General features: G+C 32.9%; 3 protein-coding genes across 6 annotated transcripts; 1 reads left to right on the forward strand and 2 right to left on the reverse strand.

Annotated features, from left to right (window-relative positions):
* Positions 1-1,065: 1,065 nt before the first annotated feature.
* On the reverse strand, positions 1,066-5,384 carry LOC108343815 (protein APEM9). The gene is made up of 6 exons (XM_017582206.2): positions 5,188-5,384; positions 4,973-5,116; positions 4,823-4,900; positions 3,712-3,991; positions 2,599-2,951; positions 1,066-1,399 (listed from the first exon to the last, which is right to left on the reverse strand). Exons 1-6 carry the CDS (start codon positions 5,286-5,288, stop codon positions 1,270-1,272), a joined length of 1,086 nt encoding a protein of 361 aa, XP_017437695.1. The 5' UTR covers positions 5,289-5,384; the 3' UTR covers positions 1,066-1,269.
* A 554-nt stretch (positions 5,385-5,938) lies between these two features.
* LOC108345938 (uncharacterized) lies at positions 5,939-14,801 on the forward strand. Of its 2 annotated transcripts, none has more exons than XM_017584802.2 (18): positions 5,939-6,206; positions 6,344-6,371; positions 6,444-6,544; positions 6,802-7,005; positions 7,081-7,324; positions 7,912-8,087; positions 8,713-8,795; positions 9,211-9,283; positions 9,931-9,996; positions 10,746-10,788; positions 11,461-11,600; positions 11,825-12,037; positions 12,194-12,278; positions 12,439-12,733; positions 13,079-13,337; positions 13,684-13,903; positions 14,028-14,242; positions 14,348-14,801. In XM_017584802.2, exons 1-18 carry the CDS (start codon positions 6,081-6,083, stop codon positions 14,495-14,497), a joined length of 2,721 nt encoding a protein of 906 aa, XP_017440291.1. In that variant the 5' UTR covers positions 5,939-6,080; the 3' UTR covers positions 14,498-14,801. The 2 variants fall into 2 exon arrangements, with proteins under 2 accessions (XP_017440291.1, XP_052722946.1); XM_052866986.1 differs by having other exon boundaries at positions 6,102-6,206; positions 6,452-6,544.
* A 751-nt stretch (positions 14,802-15,552) lies between these two features.
* On the reverse strand, positions 15,553-20,940 carry LOC108343827 (cycloartenol synthase). Of its 3 annotated transcripts, none has more exons than XM_052866987.1 (17): positions 20,441-20,940; positions 20,026-20,202; positions 19,857-19,946; positions 19,492-19,686; positions 19,171-19,422; positions 18,846-19,034; positions 18,285-18,416; positions 18,039-18,161; positions 17,669-17,791; positions 17,385-17,483; positions 17,133-17,189; positions 17,014-17,060; positions 16,775-16,870; positions 16,427-16,604; positions 16,229-16,309; positions 16,042-16,125; positions 15,553-15,920 (listed from the first exon to the last, which is right to left on the reverse strand). In XM_052866987.1, the coding sequence occupies exons 1-17, from the start codon at positions 20,636-20,638 to the stop codon at positions 15,801-15,803; spliced, it is 2,241 nt and encodes a 746-aa protein (XP_052722947.1). In that variant the 5' UTR covers positions 20,639-20,940; the 3' UTR covers positions 15,553-15,800. The 3 variants fall into 3 exon arrangements, with proteins under 3 accessions (XP_052722947.1, XP_017437712.1, XP_017437713.1); XM_017582223.2 differs by having other exon boundaries at positions 15,554-15,920; positions 16,775-16,918; positions 20,441-20,939; XM_017582224.2 differs by having other exon boundaries at positions 15,554-15,920; positions 16,775-16,918; positions 18,285-18,398; positions 20,441-20,938.
* Positions 20,941-21,279: the final 339 nt, after the last annotated feature.

The raw sequence follows: 21,279 nt of genomic DNA on the forward strand, positions 1-21,279 counted from the left end.
AGCACTTCTCTTTCACAGCTCTCAGGTCCCTCCTTCTTTTCTTTTCTTTCTCTCATAACATAATAATAATAATAATAATAATAATAATAATAATAATAATAATAATAATAATAATCTTTTTCACCCTTTTCACAGTAACACTAATAATAATGATAGTACAGATAATCATTTTTACAGTAATAATACAAATAATATATCTCAATAATAATACAAATATATAATTTGTCAAGGTTGAACAAGTCCTTCTATGTTTCTTGCATCTCAAAGTGTACGTTTAAATGAAATGTTATTTTGCTCAAATATTAAATTAGTAACAATTATCAATTTAACAATATGCATAATATTGTTAAAGTTTTATCATAGATTTCATCTATAATTAAATTAGAGTTAAAAAATTACGGCAAAAATATAAAAATCAATTGGCAAAATAAATGTTAAATCTTTCTTTTTGCCTTGAATTGTATAATTTGTTGTATATTCGTAGGGAGTATCACGTACCAGGATAAGATTGTAACTTGTTTCTGGTGTAGGTTATACATGATGATTATAGACTAACAAGTACTGATACTTTTTTTTATGCAGTATAACTACGGAGCTTTATTGTACATTTTTTAATCGTATTCATATTAAAAAAACAATAATTTTAAGAGTTATAGTCATATTGACTAATTTAAATTCTGCCGTATTCTTGTTCATTTCAAAACTATTTCATAAATTTCACTTTTTGTTTTAACTAGTTCGATACATTGTATCAAATTAAAGTTACATTTCTTTAGAAAATAATAAGTTATACAACCATTGCAATCTCTAAACATTCTAAATTTAATTGTTTTTATATTTCGGCGTTGGCATATAAGAAGACGACTTCAATAGCGTCTCTGGAAAAATTTTCACTAGTACATTTATTTGGTGAATCATTATTTTTTAACCGGGTTGTGTAATTTTGTCCACTTTTCTAAATGTACAAAGTTTTAGGACAAATCACGCCAACACTTCCTGACATCTAATGCAATTACACACAATATTTCACTTTTTCCTGACATAACATATAGCTACAGAATGATAAATTAAGAAAACTTTGTGCTAATAGAAGGTTGGGTGGTGCTACATTGTTACATATATTATTATCCAAAGGTTCAATTGATTAGCATACTGTAGCGCATATTCAAACAATATTTGCCTAAATGAAACTTTGGTTGAGGATCAGTTACGTTATGACAAGCTTCTGATTAAGGAAATGCTCGATCGGTCAACAATTCCATCATGGCCTCACTGACCTTGACGTGTTGCAACAGATGGAGGTTGAACAGCTGCCAGAGGATTCACTTGGTACGAAAATGCAAGCTGCCACAAATCTACCAAAGCCCTCTTTGCGGAGATAGCCTGTCTTCTTAAAATCCTAAATCACGAATAGTCTCAGTCATTCAGAATCATGTAATCCCTCTGAAGCACAAAGAGAGCAAATATATATTGCAAAACTTGCTATAACCCTTATAAATCCATTCAATAAGTTTGGTTACAGTAAAAAATGCATATTATTAATTTGGTATTCAGTATAGTAACACTTGCTTGTTAACCAAGGGTGCCTCAACCTTAGAATAAATAAAATGCAGATTCTTCACCATGAGACAGAAGAAAGTGAAATGGATTTTACTCATGATCATAACAGATTCCATAAGAAATTACATGAGACTAAAAAATTCACATGAGGGGGTGGGGGGCGTTTTAATTAAAAGCTAGTATCAAATATAGGTCAATCCGTTTGCAATAACATGGTTCTTGAGAGGTTACTAAATATCCTACAAATTCTATAACTAAAAATACCAGGAATCACAAGCTTTCAAGTCAAAAAACACAACTCACAAGCTGCCTCTTCATAATCTTGCTGTCCATCAGGTATGGTCTAAAACACACTCCTTTTCAAGTTTTAACATTATAATATTCCCATGTTCCTATTGTATTTTACATACAAACCACATAACAAGTTATCAAAATATAAATTAAATAAGGATTGCATCAATATAAGATAGTCCCTCCACACCCATTAAAATTAAACATTACAATAGCTTTTCACAAACCCCACTAACCCCAACTAAGAAAATAACTCAAGAGAGTCAAAAGATTGCTGAATTAATGTGATAGAGCCCAAGTAGAAAGGCGGAGTATGAGAGTAGTTGACAGGTTTGGAACACTAGGAGGAATCTTCTATTGCTATGTGATTCTAAGTTTCTTATCATCAGGGGAATTTGTTATTAATTCTTATTCACTTGTCCTAAATTCTAGAAAGTTGTTAAGGGCAGAAAAGTTATGGGAATTCTGTTAGGGACCATTTTCTGGTTTTCCTTAGGAACAAGGTAGCAGGATTCTCTCCTATCTCCGAAGCAAAGCTAAAATCTGAACCCTAATAAAGGTCCTAAAGAGGTGATATTTTGCTTAAGATGAATTACAGCAACTAAACAGGTAAAAACAAAAATGACTAATATACAACTAAAGATGATTTTGATATGAAAGGGTGTTGTATCCGCTAAAGATGAGAGGATGCAGAAAACAGATACTAGAGATACATTCTACTATGGAGCTACAAATTTAAGTGAGTACCTTTTTATAGTGGCTTGCTTCTTTCTGAAAACATAGTAGATGAACACTAGTAAACAGCCAAGCATGATCTTCCCACTAGTTATGACAAACTTAGTAGAGCCAATCTTCAAATGGATACCACGGAAGCAACAGAAATATGCTTCTATTTGTTTAGACAATTTTATAAGAGCATTCTTGGACCTATCCTTTTCATTGTTTAGATGTTTGGTTTTGAAGGCTTGAGGTAATCCTTCAGAAATATTTCGTTCTTTCAAAGAATAATCTTCATTTCTATTTGTAGGTGACTGAGGAAAAGGTTGTGACAGAATAGTACTTTCAGGAGAATGCATGGAACGTAACCTTCTTAGAAGTCCCTACAAAATATAATGTCATACAAATAGTTAGCAAATGAATGAGGGAAGGACACTGCCTAAGAGCAAACAAGCCAACACTTACAAAAAGACAAGAAGAGTTTATTGGTTATGCTAGGAATAAATTTAGGGAGTATTATAAACTCTGCAGGTTTAATTTAGAAGAAGAAAGAAGGTCAAGTTATAATTTTGGTGTGGGAAACTAAGTTAAATCAGTTATTGTATAGGCTATAAATAAGCCCTCTATTGATTTGGGAGGACTTTTTGAAATAATTCTTTTAAGTGGACTTTTCTGGTGTGAGAAGGAGAGGGCTCCTTTTGATGGCATACTTGTATTTACCTCTGATTTTGTACGAGTCTGATACTTAAATCAATGAAGAGGACTCCTAACATAAGGTATTGTATTCAGAGAATGGTTGTAATATTTAGAGTAGTTATTCAGCTAGAGATAAAGTTTACCAACGAAATAACCCCTGCAGACAGCAAAATAAACAACACTATTTAAAAAAAAAAAAGTTGGCGAAGTAATTTTTCCAAATGTCAGCTTAGATTAATAAATTCAACGTACTGATAAAAGTATACATCCGATTCCTTCCACCAATAAAGACAAAAGAGAATGCAGTGAACTGTATTTTTTTTTTTCAATTAATCAAAATTACACCATAACTTTGTTTCTCATTTCTAATTCAGATGCCTGATTACAAAGCCATTAATCTTGACTTATATGACACATGAAAACTTGATTTGCGGAGAACATTCATACCTGTCGATTTTCCTCAGGCAATGAAGCATTCTCAACCCAGGAGATTGCCAGATCTATGTCTTTTCGAACTGTTGCAAGAAGTGTGATGCCATAAAGCTCGACAACTTCCAAATATTCATTAATTTCAAGAACTATGTGTCTTTCTTTTATACTTCCATCCTCTGCATTCTCTGTAATGACTGCACAATATCTTGCCTCTTCAAGAATCCATCCATTAAGGAAATCCTCGACAAATTCTTGAACACCAAGTCCAGAACCTTGTGCAATTTGAAAACAAGCTCTGTGTAACAGAAGAACAATTTACCCAATAACAAAATCAATTCTCTGCAGCAGTATTATTAAAACTCAGAATGCATACAAGGTAGCATGAGAATTAGAGAGAATGACCAAAACAAGTATGAACGCAAACATCAAAAGGAGAAACAGGTCCAGAAAGAGAAATTCAGACAAAATCAATCGTCCCTCCTTTTCTCTAACTACAACAGAATTTATACTAAACTCTTGACCAATCAAAATCCCTCAACCTAGAGTTAGTTATTTTAATTCTCGTGCTTTTCCTGCCTCCATGATCATCAGGATCTGCTGTCAGCTGTCCCTGCTGAATTGCATCAGTAATTGACTCTTCTGCCTCTCTGTTATTAATTTTTTGGTTACTAGTCTCAGCTGCAATTGTTACACTGAACCAAAAATAAAAACATTGGTAGTATCACTCTCCTTACACATGGTCTTTCACTAATACCCTGTTGGCAGACATATCTATATGGAAAACATAAAAACAGTGGAACCCTATTGTCAAACACTATATAGAAAGGACACAGATCCTGCAGAATCATGATCCTGAACGAATAAGCTATCTCGGGTATTCAGGGATCAGAAATGAAATGCTCACATCAAGAATAAAAGTAAAAAATGGCAATCATACATGACATTGGGTGTGTTTGGAAACCTGTTCAATCCACAGTGATTGGATGTATTAAACTTTACAATGAATAAATGGACAAGGTGAGTATTAAATTGAGTGACGCTGAACAAGAGTTGAGCTGAAGCCAACTGGTATGGTACATGAAATTGTTATTAACCAGAAGATGTTAAAGAAAGCAAGCATACCGACCCAGTAAGAAGAACACGGGGAGGAATAGCTTTGACTGAAATGAAATGCAGTCTAAGTTGATCAATAATGTGTTGAGTCCTGCACCAAAGCAACGATGATTCAATTTTAGAAGGAAATGTGGAGAAGATGGAGATGGGAATGTAAAAAAACCTGGGAAGGTGGATAAGTGCCTGGAGAAGCACCATGGCAGTGGATTCCAGCATATCTAGAGTTGCAAGGGAGCCATGACGCAAGCGTTCCAAAATAGAGGATGCCAACGATGCGGCTTCTTGGTACATAGAACAAACAAGGAAGCTGCATCGGAAAAAACACATCATCAGACAGATTCTGGTTTTGGGTAGTTCTGCAATTGATTCACTCATTACCTCTCTGAAGCCTCAATTTCTTTCCATATAGCACCAGCTTCAGAGTCTGAGTCTGACTCCAACTCCGTCGTGATTTGCATCGACTCGGTCCTAATTTGCATAGTCTCCTCCTCACCTCACAAATCAAAACCACAAAAAGGGAAAAATCAACAGCACCTCCTTTCTTCAACAATTCATCTATGTATTATCTATTACACACACACACACAAATATATATATATATATATATATATATATATATATATATATATATATATATAATAGTATATTATATAATGTAATTAATTAAAGTTATTTAAAAGAGTAGTAATATAAGACAAATATAATAAAATATTTAAAAATATAAAAATCTAATAATAATAATAACGATATTATATTATAAAATTATTTAGATAATCATATAATTATAAAGAATTATATTATTTATAAATAATTTTAATTTTCTTATTTAAAATAAACTCTTACAAACTTAATAATCAACTTTACTTTCAAATTTATTAGATTTTTACTAATATAAGTAAATTTTCGAATTTTAGACTAAGTACACATTTAAAGTAATTAAGTATAAAACTGATTCTATGCAAAATAATTATAGTAAAAGCAAATCTTTAAGAGGCATAATTCCGGTAACCTTACAATAATAAAAAAATTACCAGATTCAAATTTATACTTGAAAAAAGTAATAGTTTATTTTTTATTTTAAAATTAATTTAATAAGATATGAAACTATGCGTATTTGGGCTTCACTTCAATTCATCAATAACCTAAAACCCTAACCCCAAAACCCTCCCCTGTTACAGAGAAGAAGCTAGGGCGGTGAGAGTTGTGCTGGATTGAGGCCAATCATCCTCGTCAATCCATTTGATAGAAGAAGAAGAAGAGAAAGTACAAGAATGGGTATATTTGAACCTTACAGAGCAATTGGGTGCATCACAACCAGCGTCCCGTTCTCTGTTCAGAGGCTCGGTACTGAAACTTTCGTTACTGTCAGCGTTGGAAAGGCTTTTCAGATTTTTAACGTAATTTCTCAATCACACCCATACGCACATTTTTTTATATTCTTTCTGTTTTTATTTCCTATTCCAGATTCAAATGTGATATTAACTTGATATTTTTCTTCAATTTACTTGATATTTTCTTCATTTTCTCTCTGCAGTGTGCAAAGCTCACTCTAGTTCTAGTTGGTAAGTCTCCAGTTTTTTCTTGTTCATCTTCATAATTTTTGGTTATCTTCAAATTTGTCATTTTCCGTGAAGGTCCTCAGCTGCCGAAGAAGATTAGTGCACTAGCATCTTATCGCGAATACACTTTTGCTGCTTATGGAAAGAACATTGCAGTGTTCAAGCGTGCACACCAGGTTCTACATAAAGTCCTATTTGGATGAGCTTCTCCATAAATTCCTTCCAATGAAAAAAGAAGAAAACTTGAAATGAATTTTTTTATGGACTAATTTGTAGAAGTTCTCTCACATACAACTTCTTTAATTTTTTTTAACCTGTGGGTTACTTTTTCTCTATTAGAATGATTTATGGAGAACCACACCAACACTACGCAGTTCCTTTTTTTTATTCTTTAGGAGCATTTGAGGAGTTTTAACATTGGATGCTTTTCCAGGTTGCAACTTGGAGCAGCCATAATGCTAAAGTTAAGTTGCTCCTGTTGTTTGGAGAACATATTGTCAGTGTGGATGTTTGTGGCAACATGTTCTTGTGGCCATTTAAGGGAGTTGAAGATAACCTTGCTCCGTTTGGGCACATTATGCTGCACGAGAAATTTAACCCCAGCTGTATAATGCATCCAGATACTTACCTGAATAAGGTAATCATCCTTTTCCCTCTGGAATATTTGTAGAAAATTATATTGGTCCCTTTGTGCTTATTAGCATGTAAGCAGGTTCTTATTGGAAGTGAGCAAGGTTCCATGCAGCTTTGGAACATTAGCACAAAGAAAAAGATTTTTGAGTTTAATGGATGGAATTCACCCATATCCTGTTGTGTTTCATCCCCTGCCTTGGACGTTGTTGCTATTGGCTGTTCAGATGGAAGGATACATGTTCACAACATTCGTTATGATGAAGAGTTGGTTTCATTTACACATTCTACACGTGGTTCGGTGACTGCCTTATCTTTCAGCACTGGTACGGGAAGCTGTTATTAATGCATTGCACTTGCTGTAATGCTTTTATTGTAGATATCATGCTACTCCTCAAAGAATCTGTTTGGTTTCCATCTGTCTGAGTAACATATAATTTCATCATGTCCTTTTCATGTTTTATATATTAATAACTTCAATAATTTCTATTGACTCGTAATGAAGTCATCAAGTAATTTTTGTTACTAGATAATTTTTTTTTTGTAAATTTGAACTAAACACCTATTTATTTTATACTGTTATTACACATATTTTTGAAGCCTTGTAGTAAAATTAATGGATAATCTCCCATTCATTGTCTCAGAATGTGTTTGACCCCCCTTAAACTGAATATAGCTTGAGGTTCTAAAGACGGTGTTGATTGTATTATTCAACTTAATTATTTGGCTTATGAAATATATTCAATGAGTGTCAGCAGTACGTGTTACACTTCTCTGCCAGTGAAACACTAATCTATTGTCTTCTTCCAATCAAAATATATTGGATTAAATAATGTCAATCTGAAATCTTTTCTAGTTGTTTTTATGGTTGTAATTATTATTTTTAACAATTTATTTATTTTACTTGTTTCAGATGGGCAACCTCTTCTAGCTTCTGGAGGTTCATCTGGTGTTATAAGCATATGGAATCTGGAAAAGAAAAGACTCCAGTCAGTTATAAGAGAGGCTCATGATAGTTTGATCACCTCGTTACATTTTTTTGCCAATGAACCAGTGCTAATGAGTTCATCAGCAGACAACTCTATTAAAGTAAGAATTATTCTTCAGATGCATCCATGCATACATGGGATTAAATTTTTGACCTTTTAATTGGGAGGATATTATTTTTGAATGTAACTTTAGATGCTTGTCTGTTGATTGTGTTCAAAATTTATTATAGAAAAAAGAAAGGAAGTTGTTTGTGTAGTTTTAAGATATTTGAAACATAGCAGGTAAACTTGGATATCTGCGATATAACACTATGTACTATCAACATGACATTATTTTTCTCAATGATAATAGTTTTCTTTTTCATAGAAAACTGTAAATTTATAGTGATTATAATCACCTAAGCAATATTATTATATTTTTGCTGGTTGACCATGGTTGGCTTTCAGTGTTATGAATTTAGACTGGACTTTATTTAGGCCTTTGTGCTTTACTTGTTATTATCATGATTGAAGCTTGTGCTCATATCATTGTCCATTTTGTTTCATATTTTATTTGATAAAATAAAGTGTTTTTGTGTGATTTTTTTGTTCTATAGATAAGGTAATTTATCTAGCAAAGCCTGAAGGCAGTTTTTCAATTTTCATCTTGGTTTCTACTTTTAATTAATTTTACATTCCCATTCTTCCTGATGATGTACTAAAATGTCTGACTTTTATTTCCTCAGATGTGGATATTTGATACAAGTGATGGTGATCCTCGCCTTCTACGCTTCCGAAGTGGGCATAGTGCTCCTCCTCTTTGCATAAAGTAATATTTTTTCCTCAAGTGTTAATTTATATAGGAAATGTTTAACTTTGTTGCATTCATAGAAAGTAATGATTAGATATTTAGTTTTTGAAGGAGTTGATTATTAATTTGGAACAATATTGTTTACTTGACCTCTCTATGATGTTCAGCATATGGATTCTTATATGGAGAGCTATTTTTCTGAGAGAATAGTTACTTTCTATTGATAAGTTTTTCGATATTATTTTTATTTCTTTTCTGACTGGTTATTATATTATTTCTAAAATGAGGTATTCATTATGATGTTAACCATATGGATTATTTTAAGCTATTCTGCATATTTTAGATATTGTGAACTTACTACATAATGATTGTGATTTTTCACGTTGAATCTGGGATGTGTCCTTGTTACTTACTCTTGCTAATTATATGGCAGGTTTTATGCCAACGGAAGACATATTCTTTCAGCTGGTCAGGATCGTGCCTTTCGCCTTTTCTCTGTAGTTCAGGTTGGTTATAATTTTCATTTATAGGAAAATATTATTTTGTTCTAATTATGACTTTTCTCTCCCTCAATATTTGTTGCTATTTGTTTTTGAAAAAAAGTTTTCTTTCATTACTATTACTGTTGTTAAAGGCATTGCCAATGTGGACAGGCGATTTCCAAACATTTTCTAGAGCTGAAAAAATGGGTCACAAACCTGTGGGTAGTTATTTGTTTGGTTCAAGGGTGAGTGAGAGTTGGGCTGCACTGCCGCTCTCAGGAAGTGCTGCTGAGTGAGAGAGGGGTGTTCGTAGTAAAAAGTGAGAGGGTTTATCTTTTTGGTTAGATAGGTGAGCTGCCATTTGCAATACCCATGTTGACAACTCTACTAATAATATGCATTAAAATAGTAGTATTCCCTCTAGTTTCTCCTTGTATGATTTGCTAGTTATGTGGAAGCCAGTGTCACTGCATTCAGATATTATTAAATGTATACATGTAATTTAATTCTCCAGCTTTGAACTTTTCTAAGCTGTTTTCATATACATTTATTTTCCCTGCCCATTGTAATGACCATACTTCATGGCTTAATTTGTATTGCCTCTTTACTGTGCATTATCTATTCAATTCCTCTTATTTACAACATTGATGTATTTGTTAAAATTTTGGCAGGATCAACAAAGCAGGGAGCTTTCTCAAAGACATGTTTCTAAACGTGCTAAGAAACTGAAATTGAAGGTATGGCTGGGGGTTCTTATCCTGGCTTTTGTTGCTTAACTTTGTATAAGTACTTTTGGGACTGATTACGAATTATTTTTCTGTGGTTTATTGGGGAAACTCTGGTTGCTTAGATTCTGTTGTGGGTTATGTTTCATGTTTTGCTTTCCTTTGTTTTCCATGAGTTTCAGATTTCCTATTTGTACCCTTCCCTCTAGTTAAATACGTCTAAGCTTTCTATTTGCCTACTCTAATTTTTTAACAAGCTTGTCAGAGAAGAGTAAGTGTTGGAATTTATACATGTTTCAGACCTGAGATTCATATGCACATGATTTTGACAACTCGTTTATGTTGAGTGCAGTAAATCATGGTTCCTGTATGCCATGTTGAAACTTGAATGTCGGCATAATGGAGATTGTAATTACTTTTATTCTATACTACCTAGTTATTAGGTCATTGGTATGTTTTATACCAATTAACCATGTTAATGTATATTGGTAATAATGCCTCAGTTGAGCTCTAAGGTAAATGTCAACATGGGTAGGTAGAGGGGATTAAGAAGTGTATGGTACTGTGATTCTTCTTTTTTTATTTTTATTTTTTCATTTTGTTTGTAAACAATTTGTATGGAAGTAGCGGCAGTTGGTAACCCAACTTTGTTCAATTTAATGATTATGGTGCATTTAATTATATTTGTGTTGTGTTTTACATACTTCAATTCAAATTATCTACTTATCCTCTTTTATTTTTTGTGTATATCTGTCGCTCAGGAAGAAGAAATAAAATTGAAGCCTGTGATTGCATTTGATTGTGGTAAGTTCTTTCTGGCATGTTTTCATTCAGGTGTAATTTTCCTGACGGCCAAACTTATAAATGGAATTTCATCTATTGATTTGTTGTTTATATGAATTGATTCTTTCATTTACTAAAAGTGCTGCTGAACCGACAAAATGATTGAGGGTTATATGGCCATAGGTTTACAAAGAAGTTTGTAGTAATGATAATTTGTGTTGTCTTCTGGTCAATTTAATTAAGATTTAGTAATTGTCACAATTTGGGATTAAAACTGTTTGTTTACTTTTTCCTTTCAATAAAAGAATAAAATCATTGAGACAGAGAGCTGAAAGTTACTCTGAATTTGGAGGATAGAGGATCATCCATAAGAAAAACAGGTTACAAATAAAATAACAAAGAAAAAGATAAAACATCAACGGAATGGAATAAGGCTGTGTATTCTCTCTGCAAGTCTCTACTAAGAAAAACCCCATAAAAGGTCTTGTGTTGTATACCAAATAGACCCCTATCGGTAAATATAGTCCCTAATCTATTGTTGAGTGAAAGAAAAGTCACTAAAATCTTGTGATTAAATTGACATATATACACATGTAGCTTATCTATTGTTGCACTTCCAGATTTCTTTATTAGATGAATTTGTTATTTAATCTACTTTCAGAAGTATCACATCTTTTCTTGTGAAAACTTCAGCTGAAATTAGAGAACGTGACTGGTCCAATGTGATTACTTGTCATATGGATACTGCCAAGGCATATGTTTGGAGACTTCAAAATTTTGTTCTTGGTGAGCATATACTGAATCCATGTCCTGAAAATCCAACACCTGTAAAGGTCAGAAATCCCACTTTATTCAATATTTTCTGTTTATCGGAAATTATTATACTTATTTTTTAGTACCTACTTCGTTGCTTTGAATTCGATTTGCTAACAGACCCATTGGATGTGTGGAGTAATAATGTTACTAAGTGTATGGTGTTCTCTTAGGGTGTCAATATCTAAAAGTCTGTTGACAAATGGGTTGGTTCTAGCTGACTACTGTTTTCACATGGTAACAGGCTTGTGCTATCAGTGCTTGTGGCAATTTTGCCATTCTAGGAACAGCAGGTGGTTGGATTGAAAGGTTTAACCTTCAATCTGGAATTCGCAGGGGTTCTTACATTGACATTTCAGAATCAAGAAGCTGTGCTCATGATGGTGAAGTAGTTGGAGTTGCTTGTGACTCAACAAATACTCTCATGATTAGTGCAGGATACAAAGGAGATATAAAGGTCTGTATTTTCTGTTTGAAGATACTCTGATTTCCACTTGTTAAAGTTAATAGAAAGAATTCATAATCACTTTGGTTAGCATAGCTACATTATACAGGAAATTCTCATATGCATAGCTACATTATACAGGAAATTCTCATATATATATAATTGCAGGTTTGGGATTTCAAAGAACGTGATCTTAAATCCAGATGGGAGATTGGCTCTTCAGTTGTTAAGATTGTGTATCATCGTTATAACGGTAAATAGAATTTTTTATATTACTTTTCGTATTCCATTTTCCATGTTTGTTTTTTCCTAATTCTTATGTATGGTTAAAAAATATAATGTAAAATGTATGGGAAAAGAAATTCCTACTGTATAGGGTCATGAAGTGATCGTAGAGTTTTATTGATTTTTAGGTCTCCTGGCTACAGTAGCAGATGATTTAACAATTCGATTGTTTGATGTGGTGGCTCTTAGACTTGTGCGTAAATTTGAAGGTCACACAGATCGAATAACAGATTTGTGCTTCAGTGAGGACGGGAAGTGGCTTCTGTCATCTAGTATGGATGGAAGTCTTAGAATTTGGGATGTAATCTTAGCAAGACAGTTAGATGCAATACATGTTGATATACCTATCACAGCATTATCTCTGTCCTCAAACATGGATATATTAGCAACTACCCATGTTGATCAAAATGGGGTATACTTGTGGTGAGTTTCCAAATTTATTTTCTTGGTTCATGGAACACAATTTTGGGGAAAACATTTTCTACTTTTCCAAATGTTTATTGCATCTTATTGATATTCTTTTCTGGGCCTGGGTTTGTAATTATTTTCTCTTAAGTGAATATCATTTTCTAGAATTGCTAGAGATGTATGATTATCTGAAGTAACATTCTCCCTATAAGACATTTACTATCATATTTGGAATAACAGAAAGACTGATTTTGTTATGTTTCTGAAAGGTGCAAATAATACCGAATGTGAAAATTGTTACTTTTGCAATTTAATAACTTTGAAGAAGAAACCAGTTTTGATAGATGGAAATTTTGTCAGGGTAAACCAGGCAATGTTCTCTAGTACTTCAAACATAGATTCGTATGCAAGTGGAAAAGAGGTTGTGAGTGTCAAATTGCCCTCTATCTCTTCTGTAGAACGTTCTCAAGATGAGCATTCTGAAGAGCCAGTGAATGCATCCCAACCTAAAAATGACCTGGATTTCCCAACTCAGGATAAGCAAATACCCGAGTTGGTGACACTTTCCTTGCTGCCTAAGAGCCAGTGGCAGAACTTGATCAACTTAGACATTATAAAGGTCCTCATTTCTCAGCAGTATTGCATCTCATGATATGAACCTTTTGAAATTTTGGAGGTAATTTGGTTTGCGAGAATGTTCTGTATTTTTCTTTTCTATTTTTACTTTTAATTACGAAAAATGTCACATTATTTTCCTAAGCTTGTATATGAATTATGGAAAACAATTTAAAAATATAACAAGTTGACAAAATGGTGACATTTTTGTAATTAGATGTAAGGAAATGAAAACAACTTCTCCAAATCAAATTTCCCCTTTTCCTTGAATTTCATGTATATTTTCTGCCATGGTCATGAATGACATGTGTTTTTTCTTGCTTGTTAAATTTAAAACAACTAAATTCCAGGTTCGCAATAAGCCTATTGAGCCTCCAAAAAAACCTGAAAAAGCTCCATTCTTCTTGCCTTCTGTTCCATCCCTCTCTGGGGAAATATTGTTTGAGTCGGAAAAGTTATCCTTGAAGGAGAACGATAAAACAGAGGTTGGGAAACAAATGAAGACAATATCAGATATGCCACAATCACGTTTTGTGTATCTCCTTCAATGCTCAAAAGAGACAGACAACTGTAAGGCCTCAGCTATTTTATTTTTGTGTGCATGATGCTTAGATTGTGGTTGATTAATTATAATTTACTTTCTCTGAAAATCTGTAATGCAATTATCTCTAAAATTTAGCGTTCCACATTGTAGATGCAGCGTTCACTGATTATATTAAAGGATTATCTCCATCAACACTGGATATGGAGCTTCGAATGTTTCAGATCATTGATGATGATGATCAGCAAGAAGCAGAGAAGAGATCTGAGTTGGTATCTATTGAATGGCTTCTGGATTATTTTATTCATGAACTTTCCTGCAGAAATAATTTCGAGTTTCTACAAGCTGTGATCAGGCTATTTTTAAAGGTTTGGGACTTCCCCATAGTCTGTTAGTTAGTGTTTATTGATTTCAAACGAATGTGATTTTATTGGTTGCTATTGCATGTTTACAATATTTCTTCATCCTGCCAGATTCATGGTGAGACAATTCGGCAGCAATCATGCTTACAAGAAAAGGCAAGGAAACTTCTTGATATTCAATGCATGGTATGGCAAAGAGTAGATAAATTATTTCAAAGTTCGAGATGTGTGGTCGCCTTTCTTAGTAATTCCCAAATTTAGGTGACAATTTTAACTTGCAATGCCAACCCTCTGGAGTGATAATTAAGGCACTGTGCGTGGACATGCATTTGAGCCTTCTTTTTAGTTGGGATTTATAGAGAAGTGAGAGCAGTAAATTTGTTAAAGCTGGTGGATGAGGTTTCTTATCATCGTTGTCAAGTTTGACGGTGATCATAGCAAGAAATTCTTGTAACGGGATAAACTAGTATCGTACATCGTACTAAAGCAATTTTTGTAACTTACAATTTTGTATCAGCCGAATTAAAATTTAAATGCTCTTATATAATATAATGTTTTCAGCAAATTATGCTTTCTCTTTTGCCTATTCTATTTCAGCAAATCATACTGAGGACCGTCGTAGGACTTTATCAACATTTGGACTGATTTTGACGGGAAATCTCAACCAAAAATGGATGAAAATCCATGCAACAAAAGAATGAAATAAAAGTCGAATATGTTAGTCAGAAACGAGGAATATGCAACTTTAAGTGCGTTGAAAATACGTGCATGTTACCTGAAAAAACTTTTTAAAAAAGGAATATTACGTTAAAATCTATATACTGAAGTTTACAAATCAGTTAATTTCTTGTATTTTAAATGTGTAAAAAGTAAAAGAGATGAGACTTGAAAGAGTTAAAGGGAATATATATGGTTTTGACTCCACGCATTAATGAGTTGTTATTACTCTTTTCATTTATATAATGATGTAATTAGATGCATGATCAATTTTTTAACTATTAATAGTTGAAATTAGTTTATGGTACTTCGCTACTTTATTAAAAAATGTGTTGGAAACATTTATATCATTATAGAATGAATGTTTTTGTAAAGAAAATTTTATTTAGAATATTTTGTGAATATTATTTTGAAATATTTTAGAAAAAATTATTTTAAAGCAAGGAATTTTATTTTTATACAAGAAACTTTTACTTTCTGGGATCTCGAAATTCTTTCTGTACATCCTTTAGTCTTATTCTTATCACGGTTCATTTAAAGGTTTTTTCTATCTCTTCTCTCCTTAGCTGTATTTCAGGGAAAGGAAAATGTGTATTTCAACTGAGAAAATGACATGCCAAGAACGTGGAACTTATCCAATGATGGTGTTACTCTTGATCCTTCGCTGGGACAAAGCAATTTACATTTTCTATCTGTGGTTTATTTGACAGAAATTTTCCAACAATTATACTCGTTGGTTTGCCACCAAACAATGCAGATAAGTATGCAGATGTAATTATTGAAATGATATACAGAAGCATAAAATAAAGCTAATTTACACCATTATTATGTTCTTGCTCTCCACCCTTTACTTGTTAGGACAACACAGTATACGACTTCGATATTCTCCAAGGGCCCATATTGGAAATATGTTTCTATACGCAGAGTAACTGATAGTACAATTCCTATTGAACACTCCTATGATTTCCTACAAAACAACATATTATGTATTTCAGAAATACACATATTAGATGAAAAAATCTTCTCAAAATAAATCTAAAAATGATTGTAAGTTACAGTAATTTTGTATTACGGTGACTGTAAGTTACCTGTTGGGGAAACTCCCCATTTTCCATTTGTGAATTGATCAAAACCTTGGCTGCACGATGCAATGGGATTGGATCTCTTTGACCCTACCACAAAATAAACACTAACTTTATAGAAGTCTGTTCTCTCATTTCACCTCATGATTTATTCTATAAAAGATTATGTTCTGCACATCCAAATTTGGTATACCTGTCCAGCTTCAATGAGTGCCAACATTGCCCATGCAGTGTTCACTACGTGAGACTTGTTTCCTTCTAGATTCATGTAAACCTGTTTTAGTTGTACTTTTATTACTTTAATTGTCTTTGACATAAAATTGTAATATGCAAAATCAAAGAAGAGTATCTATATTGAGAAAAGCACAGGATTACCAAAATCAAAGATTACCTTTTGTTGACATGCAAGATAGCTTTCTCCCCACCCACCAGAAAGTTGTTGATGCGAAAGCAAAAACTCACATGCTCTTCTAATGCTGTGCTCATCTTGGTACCTTTTCCCTGCAGCTATGAGTCCCTTTATTCCAAACCATGTTCCATACGTATAACAGATTCCCCATGATCCATACCTAGTTAATTAATTACAAATCTTTTGAAATTTGCAAGGGAAAGAATATCTAAGTTCATTCTCTACCCTTTCTCCATAAAGCATTTTGTATCATCATTGCATTTCAAATATCATGAGTTTATTCCTTATGACATTTCAAAATAAATGAGTTTGAGGGGAAACAGAGCAAACCATGAACCATCAGCTAATTGTATGCTTTCGATGTAGCTTGCTGCCTTAGCAATACAAGTTTCTATTTCCTTCCTTCTATAAGTTGGATATCGTCTTCTGAATAAGGCAAGACCTTGAATTATTGATGATGTGCATTCTACACACCTATAACAAAATTATGAACTCCTAAATTTGATACAATTCTAAAAAATCATATTCTAACTCTGTATAAATTATAAGAAACCACATGTCAAACATACTGATAATCGATCATGATATCTTCAAATGTTTCTGTTGGATTCATTTTCTGTGACAAAAATCAATCGTATTAGAAGATTGAAACTATAGCTGTTCATTTAAGAGAAAGTAATAGTTTTACCTCCAACCATGCGTAAGATCTCGTGAGCTCATATGATGCAAATCCTCCACTTCTGTTCTGGTATATCATCAGTAACAAAATTCATTAACCAATGACGCTGAAGTTTTTAATTTGATATTACAAATTGTGGTTGTAGTTGCGACCGTGGTCACTTTCCACTATACATTGATACCTTAAAGTATGTCTACATTGAATATAATATAATGTCGGGTAAAAATATGTTTTAGTCACATCTAAATTTTTTATATGTACCTGTAGGGATAATGTTAAATTAACAGCTTCGTATAGGTGTTCTATTTCCACTGTTTTTCCCACTATCTCAAATGGCAAATCTGATAACAGAACTGCTGTCTGAAAAAAGACATGTACAAACAAGTTAAACAAACGACTTAAGAAACTAATAGCTTGATAAAATGTAACAGAAAAGTTCTACTATCATCGGATTAATTCTATGTTTTTGACTGTTAATTTAACTAGAACTAAGATTTAAGAATTGGAATTTTATTGAAATTAATGGCAAATTCATTCATCATCACCTTCAGGCCTTCTGCAGTGCTGTCTGTGGAAGGCCAACCATTGTCTGCAGTTGAAAAAGGCCATCCACCTTTAGAAATGTGGCGATACCAATAACTTGGATTACCAGAGCTGTTTTCTGTAATCTACACACACGTTCAATGTAATTAATAATTATGATTGTCGGAAATAATCCCGAGTCTAAGTTTAAATAACAAAGTGAAACACCATATAAATAACAAAATATACAAAACTCTATTGTCTCGAGATGTTGAGTTATTCGATTGGACTAAGTCATATAAATATAAATATATATATATATATATATATATATATATATATATATATATATATATATATATATTACAACAACATTTAATCAGTGTACTGTACCTGTGAGCATTTTATGAAATTATTTGCTCTCTTAAGCATTGAACCATATTCATCCTCGAGATTGGTAGCTAAGATTGCTTGAACAGACAAAACAAGATCCCAAAATTGTGAACCATTATATCCCTGACATTAATGAACTACCTTCATTAGAATTTGCAGAACAGTATTTACTCACAAATAAAAGTTTAAGTTAATTTAAATGCATTTGTCAACTTCTGCAGAAAGAATATATAAGCTATGTAGAACCTGCATTTTCATTCCATCCTCAGCCACCCAGAGATAGTCTTTGATTCTTGAAATGTGACACTTAAATGCTTGAGAATTGGGATTCTCCACCCAACAGCAAACCATGTTTAGTACCTGTTTCATAAGGCTAGCCTGTTCGGTTGTCTTTATTCAAATTACTAAGAAAATTTGACATAGTGCTATCAAGTTTACGTCTTTAAAATATTCATATCAATGGTTTAATATAATCGTGTCCCCATAATCTGGTTGGTGTGCTTTCTTTTCTTCCTTCTTTTTTTGGTAAAAGGATTGCACGCAATGCAAAGAGATACTTTTGGAAGCAATTCGTTAGAAATAGTCAAAGATAATTAGATAATTATATTCTTTTTAAAATTTATAGTTCATAAAAAATAAAAATATATGTTAGCTATTTTTTATTAGTTCAGCTTTAGTCTATTTAGAGCATTAGGTGGTGAACATAAAATATTTCATGTTTATTAAGTATTAGTTGAGTTTTCATTTACTTTCTGTACAATAATTAAGAAGATGATATAACAGGTAAGACGTTAACATCGTTATTACCTTACTAATGGGTCCAATACAAAGGTAGTTTGTGTTTTCATCTTCATAGTGTATATGTTGCATTACACGATGGAGTGCTTTCTGCCTTAGCTTCGAGAAGGGCCATCGCATGAGAAGAGGTTCTCCTACATTCTGAAGAAAACTCCATAAAATATTCTGCATCATTGGACAAGTTCGGTACATATCTTCCTGCATAATTAGAATAAAACATATCATAATTAACTTAATTGAACTTCACAAAACCAAATTATAAAATGATGTGTACCCATTTATATATTATAAATTGGTTTTATTTCTAGTAAAAAAAAAATAGTAAGAGTATTACCTTGGCACATAAACTCGTTGCCTCGTCCCACTGAAGTAAGTGATAGGGAAAGGTGTAGAGCTCTTTTCTGAGGGATAAAATAACTGCGTTGATTGGTCCAACAAATCTTGTTGCATACAAGTACGACATCGGTAGATACACTAATCGAGTGTGACACCACATCCTTCCTGGGTGGAAAGGAACACAGTAGGGAAGCACCCAAATCTCCGGTGGAATTGCCTTCATGCCGCTCCATTCGTATACGCCAAGAACCTACCAACACTTTTATCAGTGGAAATTATGGATCCAATGAATAAAAAAGCAACAAAGTAATGAATTTACAGAGAGCCAGAGTTTGCCCCATGAAGGAATGTGAGTGACTCCACCACGATGAAGAATCCAGGCCCTTGCTTTCTGCATGCTGCCTTCTCCACCGTCAACTTCTTCTCCAAGCAATCTCAAGCTCACATAGTTCAGAGCTGTACAAAACATTGTGCTGTGGCCTTCTATATGCAACCCCCACCCTCCATCTTCGTTCTGTATAACCATAACTTATCCATCTTAATTATATAACTTAACACATCATATATATATATATATATATATATATATATATATATATATATATATATATATATATATATATATATATATATATATATATATATATATATTAACATTCAGAGTCATATATAATTCATTTATGCCTGGTGATTCAACATATACCGCCGCATCTCGCTTTGATGCTCCCTCGGCAACACTGCATTAAGGGTCCCAGTCACCCACAATCCAATTACCTACACATGATTATTCCCACCAATTAATCCAGCTAAAATATAATGTTGCATGAAAAGAGAATTAATGCTACCTACGTACCAATCCAGGTAAAAGAAACAAAGGGCCGCCATAGTCAGATGGCCAGAAACCATCCTCAGCTTGCAGGGTTGAGAGACTTCTCAGGGCTCTTTTCAGTGTTCTTCTCACAATTTCCTCATTTATATCCTCCTCCCTTTCAATCTCTTTCTTCCTCTTTATGCCCTTTTCCCTTTCAAACTGACAAACACATACGTAAATCTTGCATGCAAATTAAACACAAAAACCTATACCTGGGTGGTGATAACTTTCAAGAGGAGAATTCATCTAGAGACATAAACCATGAGACACACTTACATTTTCAACCTATGACTAGGAACAACATGAGACACACTTACATTTTCAACATATAACTCGGAACAACATTATACGAGAATGATAGATTGACTCAGTAATCTTTTGATATGTATATATACACCTGGAGTCTCATTAAGAGATCAGAACTGTGTTTATATTTGAAACGGTTCTTGTTAAATTCCTGACGAACTTGTTCCACCTCAGCTCGCTCTTCTTTGCTTCCAAGATCTTGATCGAACTCCCAGAATTGTCTTCCCATATGGTTGTTCACGCTTCTTACCCTCTCATCCTTCTTCTCTGAAACCTTCAGCTTCCACATCTTAACTTACTCTTATCTTCTTTCTCTCCGTGTATATGTATATATGTCCAACACTCCCTCCCTCTTTTCACTTTCTGCTTTTCTCCTCTTTTTAAATATTTCCACCCTTTTAATTAATTCATTCATTCAGGACAATAATTTTCATTTCTATATATAATAGTAATAATAAATAATATCAACAAACGTTCAAAACAAAGGGAAAAACAAAAACTGTCTAATGAATCACCTCTTTCTCTCCCTCTACTATATATTTTGTGCAAGGTCTCTATTATGTGCTGTCATAGTGAACAGCCCAATAATTTCAATTTTTGTGTGACGAAAAATATACTAATTCATGCATGGGACATATATATATATATATATATATATATATATATATCAACAGATAGAACCAGTGTCGCCAATTAATCTTAATTTATTTAGATTAAATTACAAAGTCATGTCACTTTATCAAGGATTTATTAATGTTTTAATCTCAATCATTAACATATAAATAATCATATGCATCTGACACAAACAAATAGTCTCACTCTGATCACATATCTGTATGCAATTGGAATCTTATAAATATTGACTCATACTTGGTTGTTAAAATACCATAGAATAAAAAATTAAAATTAAAATTTAATTTATATTTTATT

The sequence above is a fragment of the Vigna angularis genome, chromosome 8, assembly GCF_016808095.1.
Source record: "Vigna angularis cultivar LongXiaoDou No.4 chromosome 8, ASM1680809v1, whole genome shotgun sequence".
Classification (NCBI taxonomy): Eukaryota; Viridiplantae; Streptophyta; class Magnoliopsida; order Fabales; family Fabaceae; genus Vigna; species Vigna angularis.

Coding starts and splice junctions, on each gene's coding strand:
- LOC108343815 (XM_017582206.2), bottom strand. CDS start 5,288: ATGCAAATTAGGACCGAGTCGATGCAAATCACGACGGAGTTGGAGTCA. Junction 2,952..3,711: donor TGCCTGAGGAAAATCGACAG/GTATGAATGTTC, acceptor TATATTTTGTAG/GGACTTCTAAGAAGGTTACG. Junction 1,400..2,598: donor AAGCAAGCCACTATAAAAAG/GTACTCACTTAA, acceptor TTCGTGATTTAG/GATTTTAAGAAGACAGGCTA.
- LOC108345938 (XM_017584802.2), top strand. CDS start 6,081: ATGGGTATATTTGAACCTTACAGAGCAATTGGGTGCATCACAACCAGC. Junction 8,796..9,210: donor GCTCCTCCTCTTTGCATAAA/GTAATATTTTTT, acceptor ATTATATGGCAG/GTTTTATGCCAACGGAAGAC. Junction 14,243..14,347: donor TGATCAGGCTATTTTTAAAG/GTTTGGGACTTC, acceptor TCATCCTGCCAG/ATTCATGGTGAGACAATTCG.
- LOC108343827 (XM_017582223.2), bottom strand. CDS start 20,638: ATGTGGAAGCTGAAGGTTTCAGAGAAGAAGGATGAGAGGGTAAGAAGC. Junction 19,947..20,025: donor TGTTTCTTTTACCTGGATTG/GTACGTAGGTAG, acceptor AATCATGTGTAG/GTAATTGGATTGTGGGTGAC. Junction 18,162..18,284: donor AGGATGGAATGAAAATGCAG/GTTCTACATAGC, acceptor CATTAATGTCAG/GGATATAATGGTTCACAATT.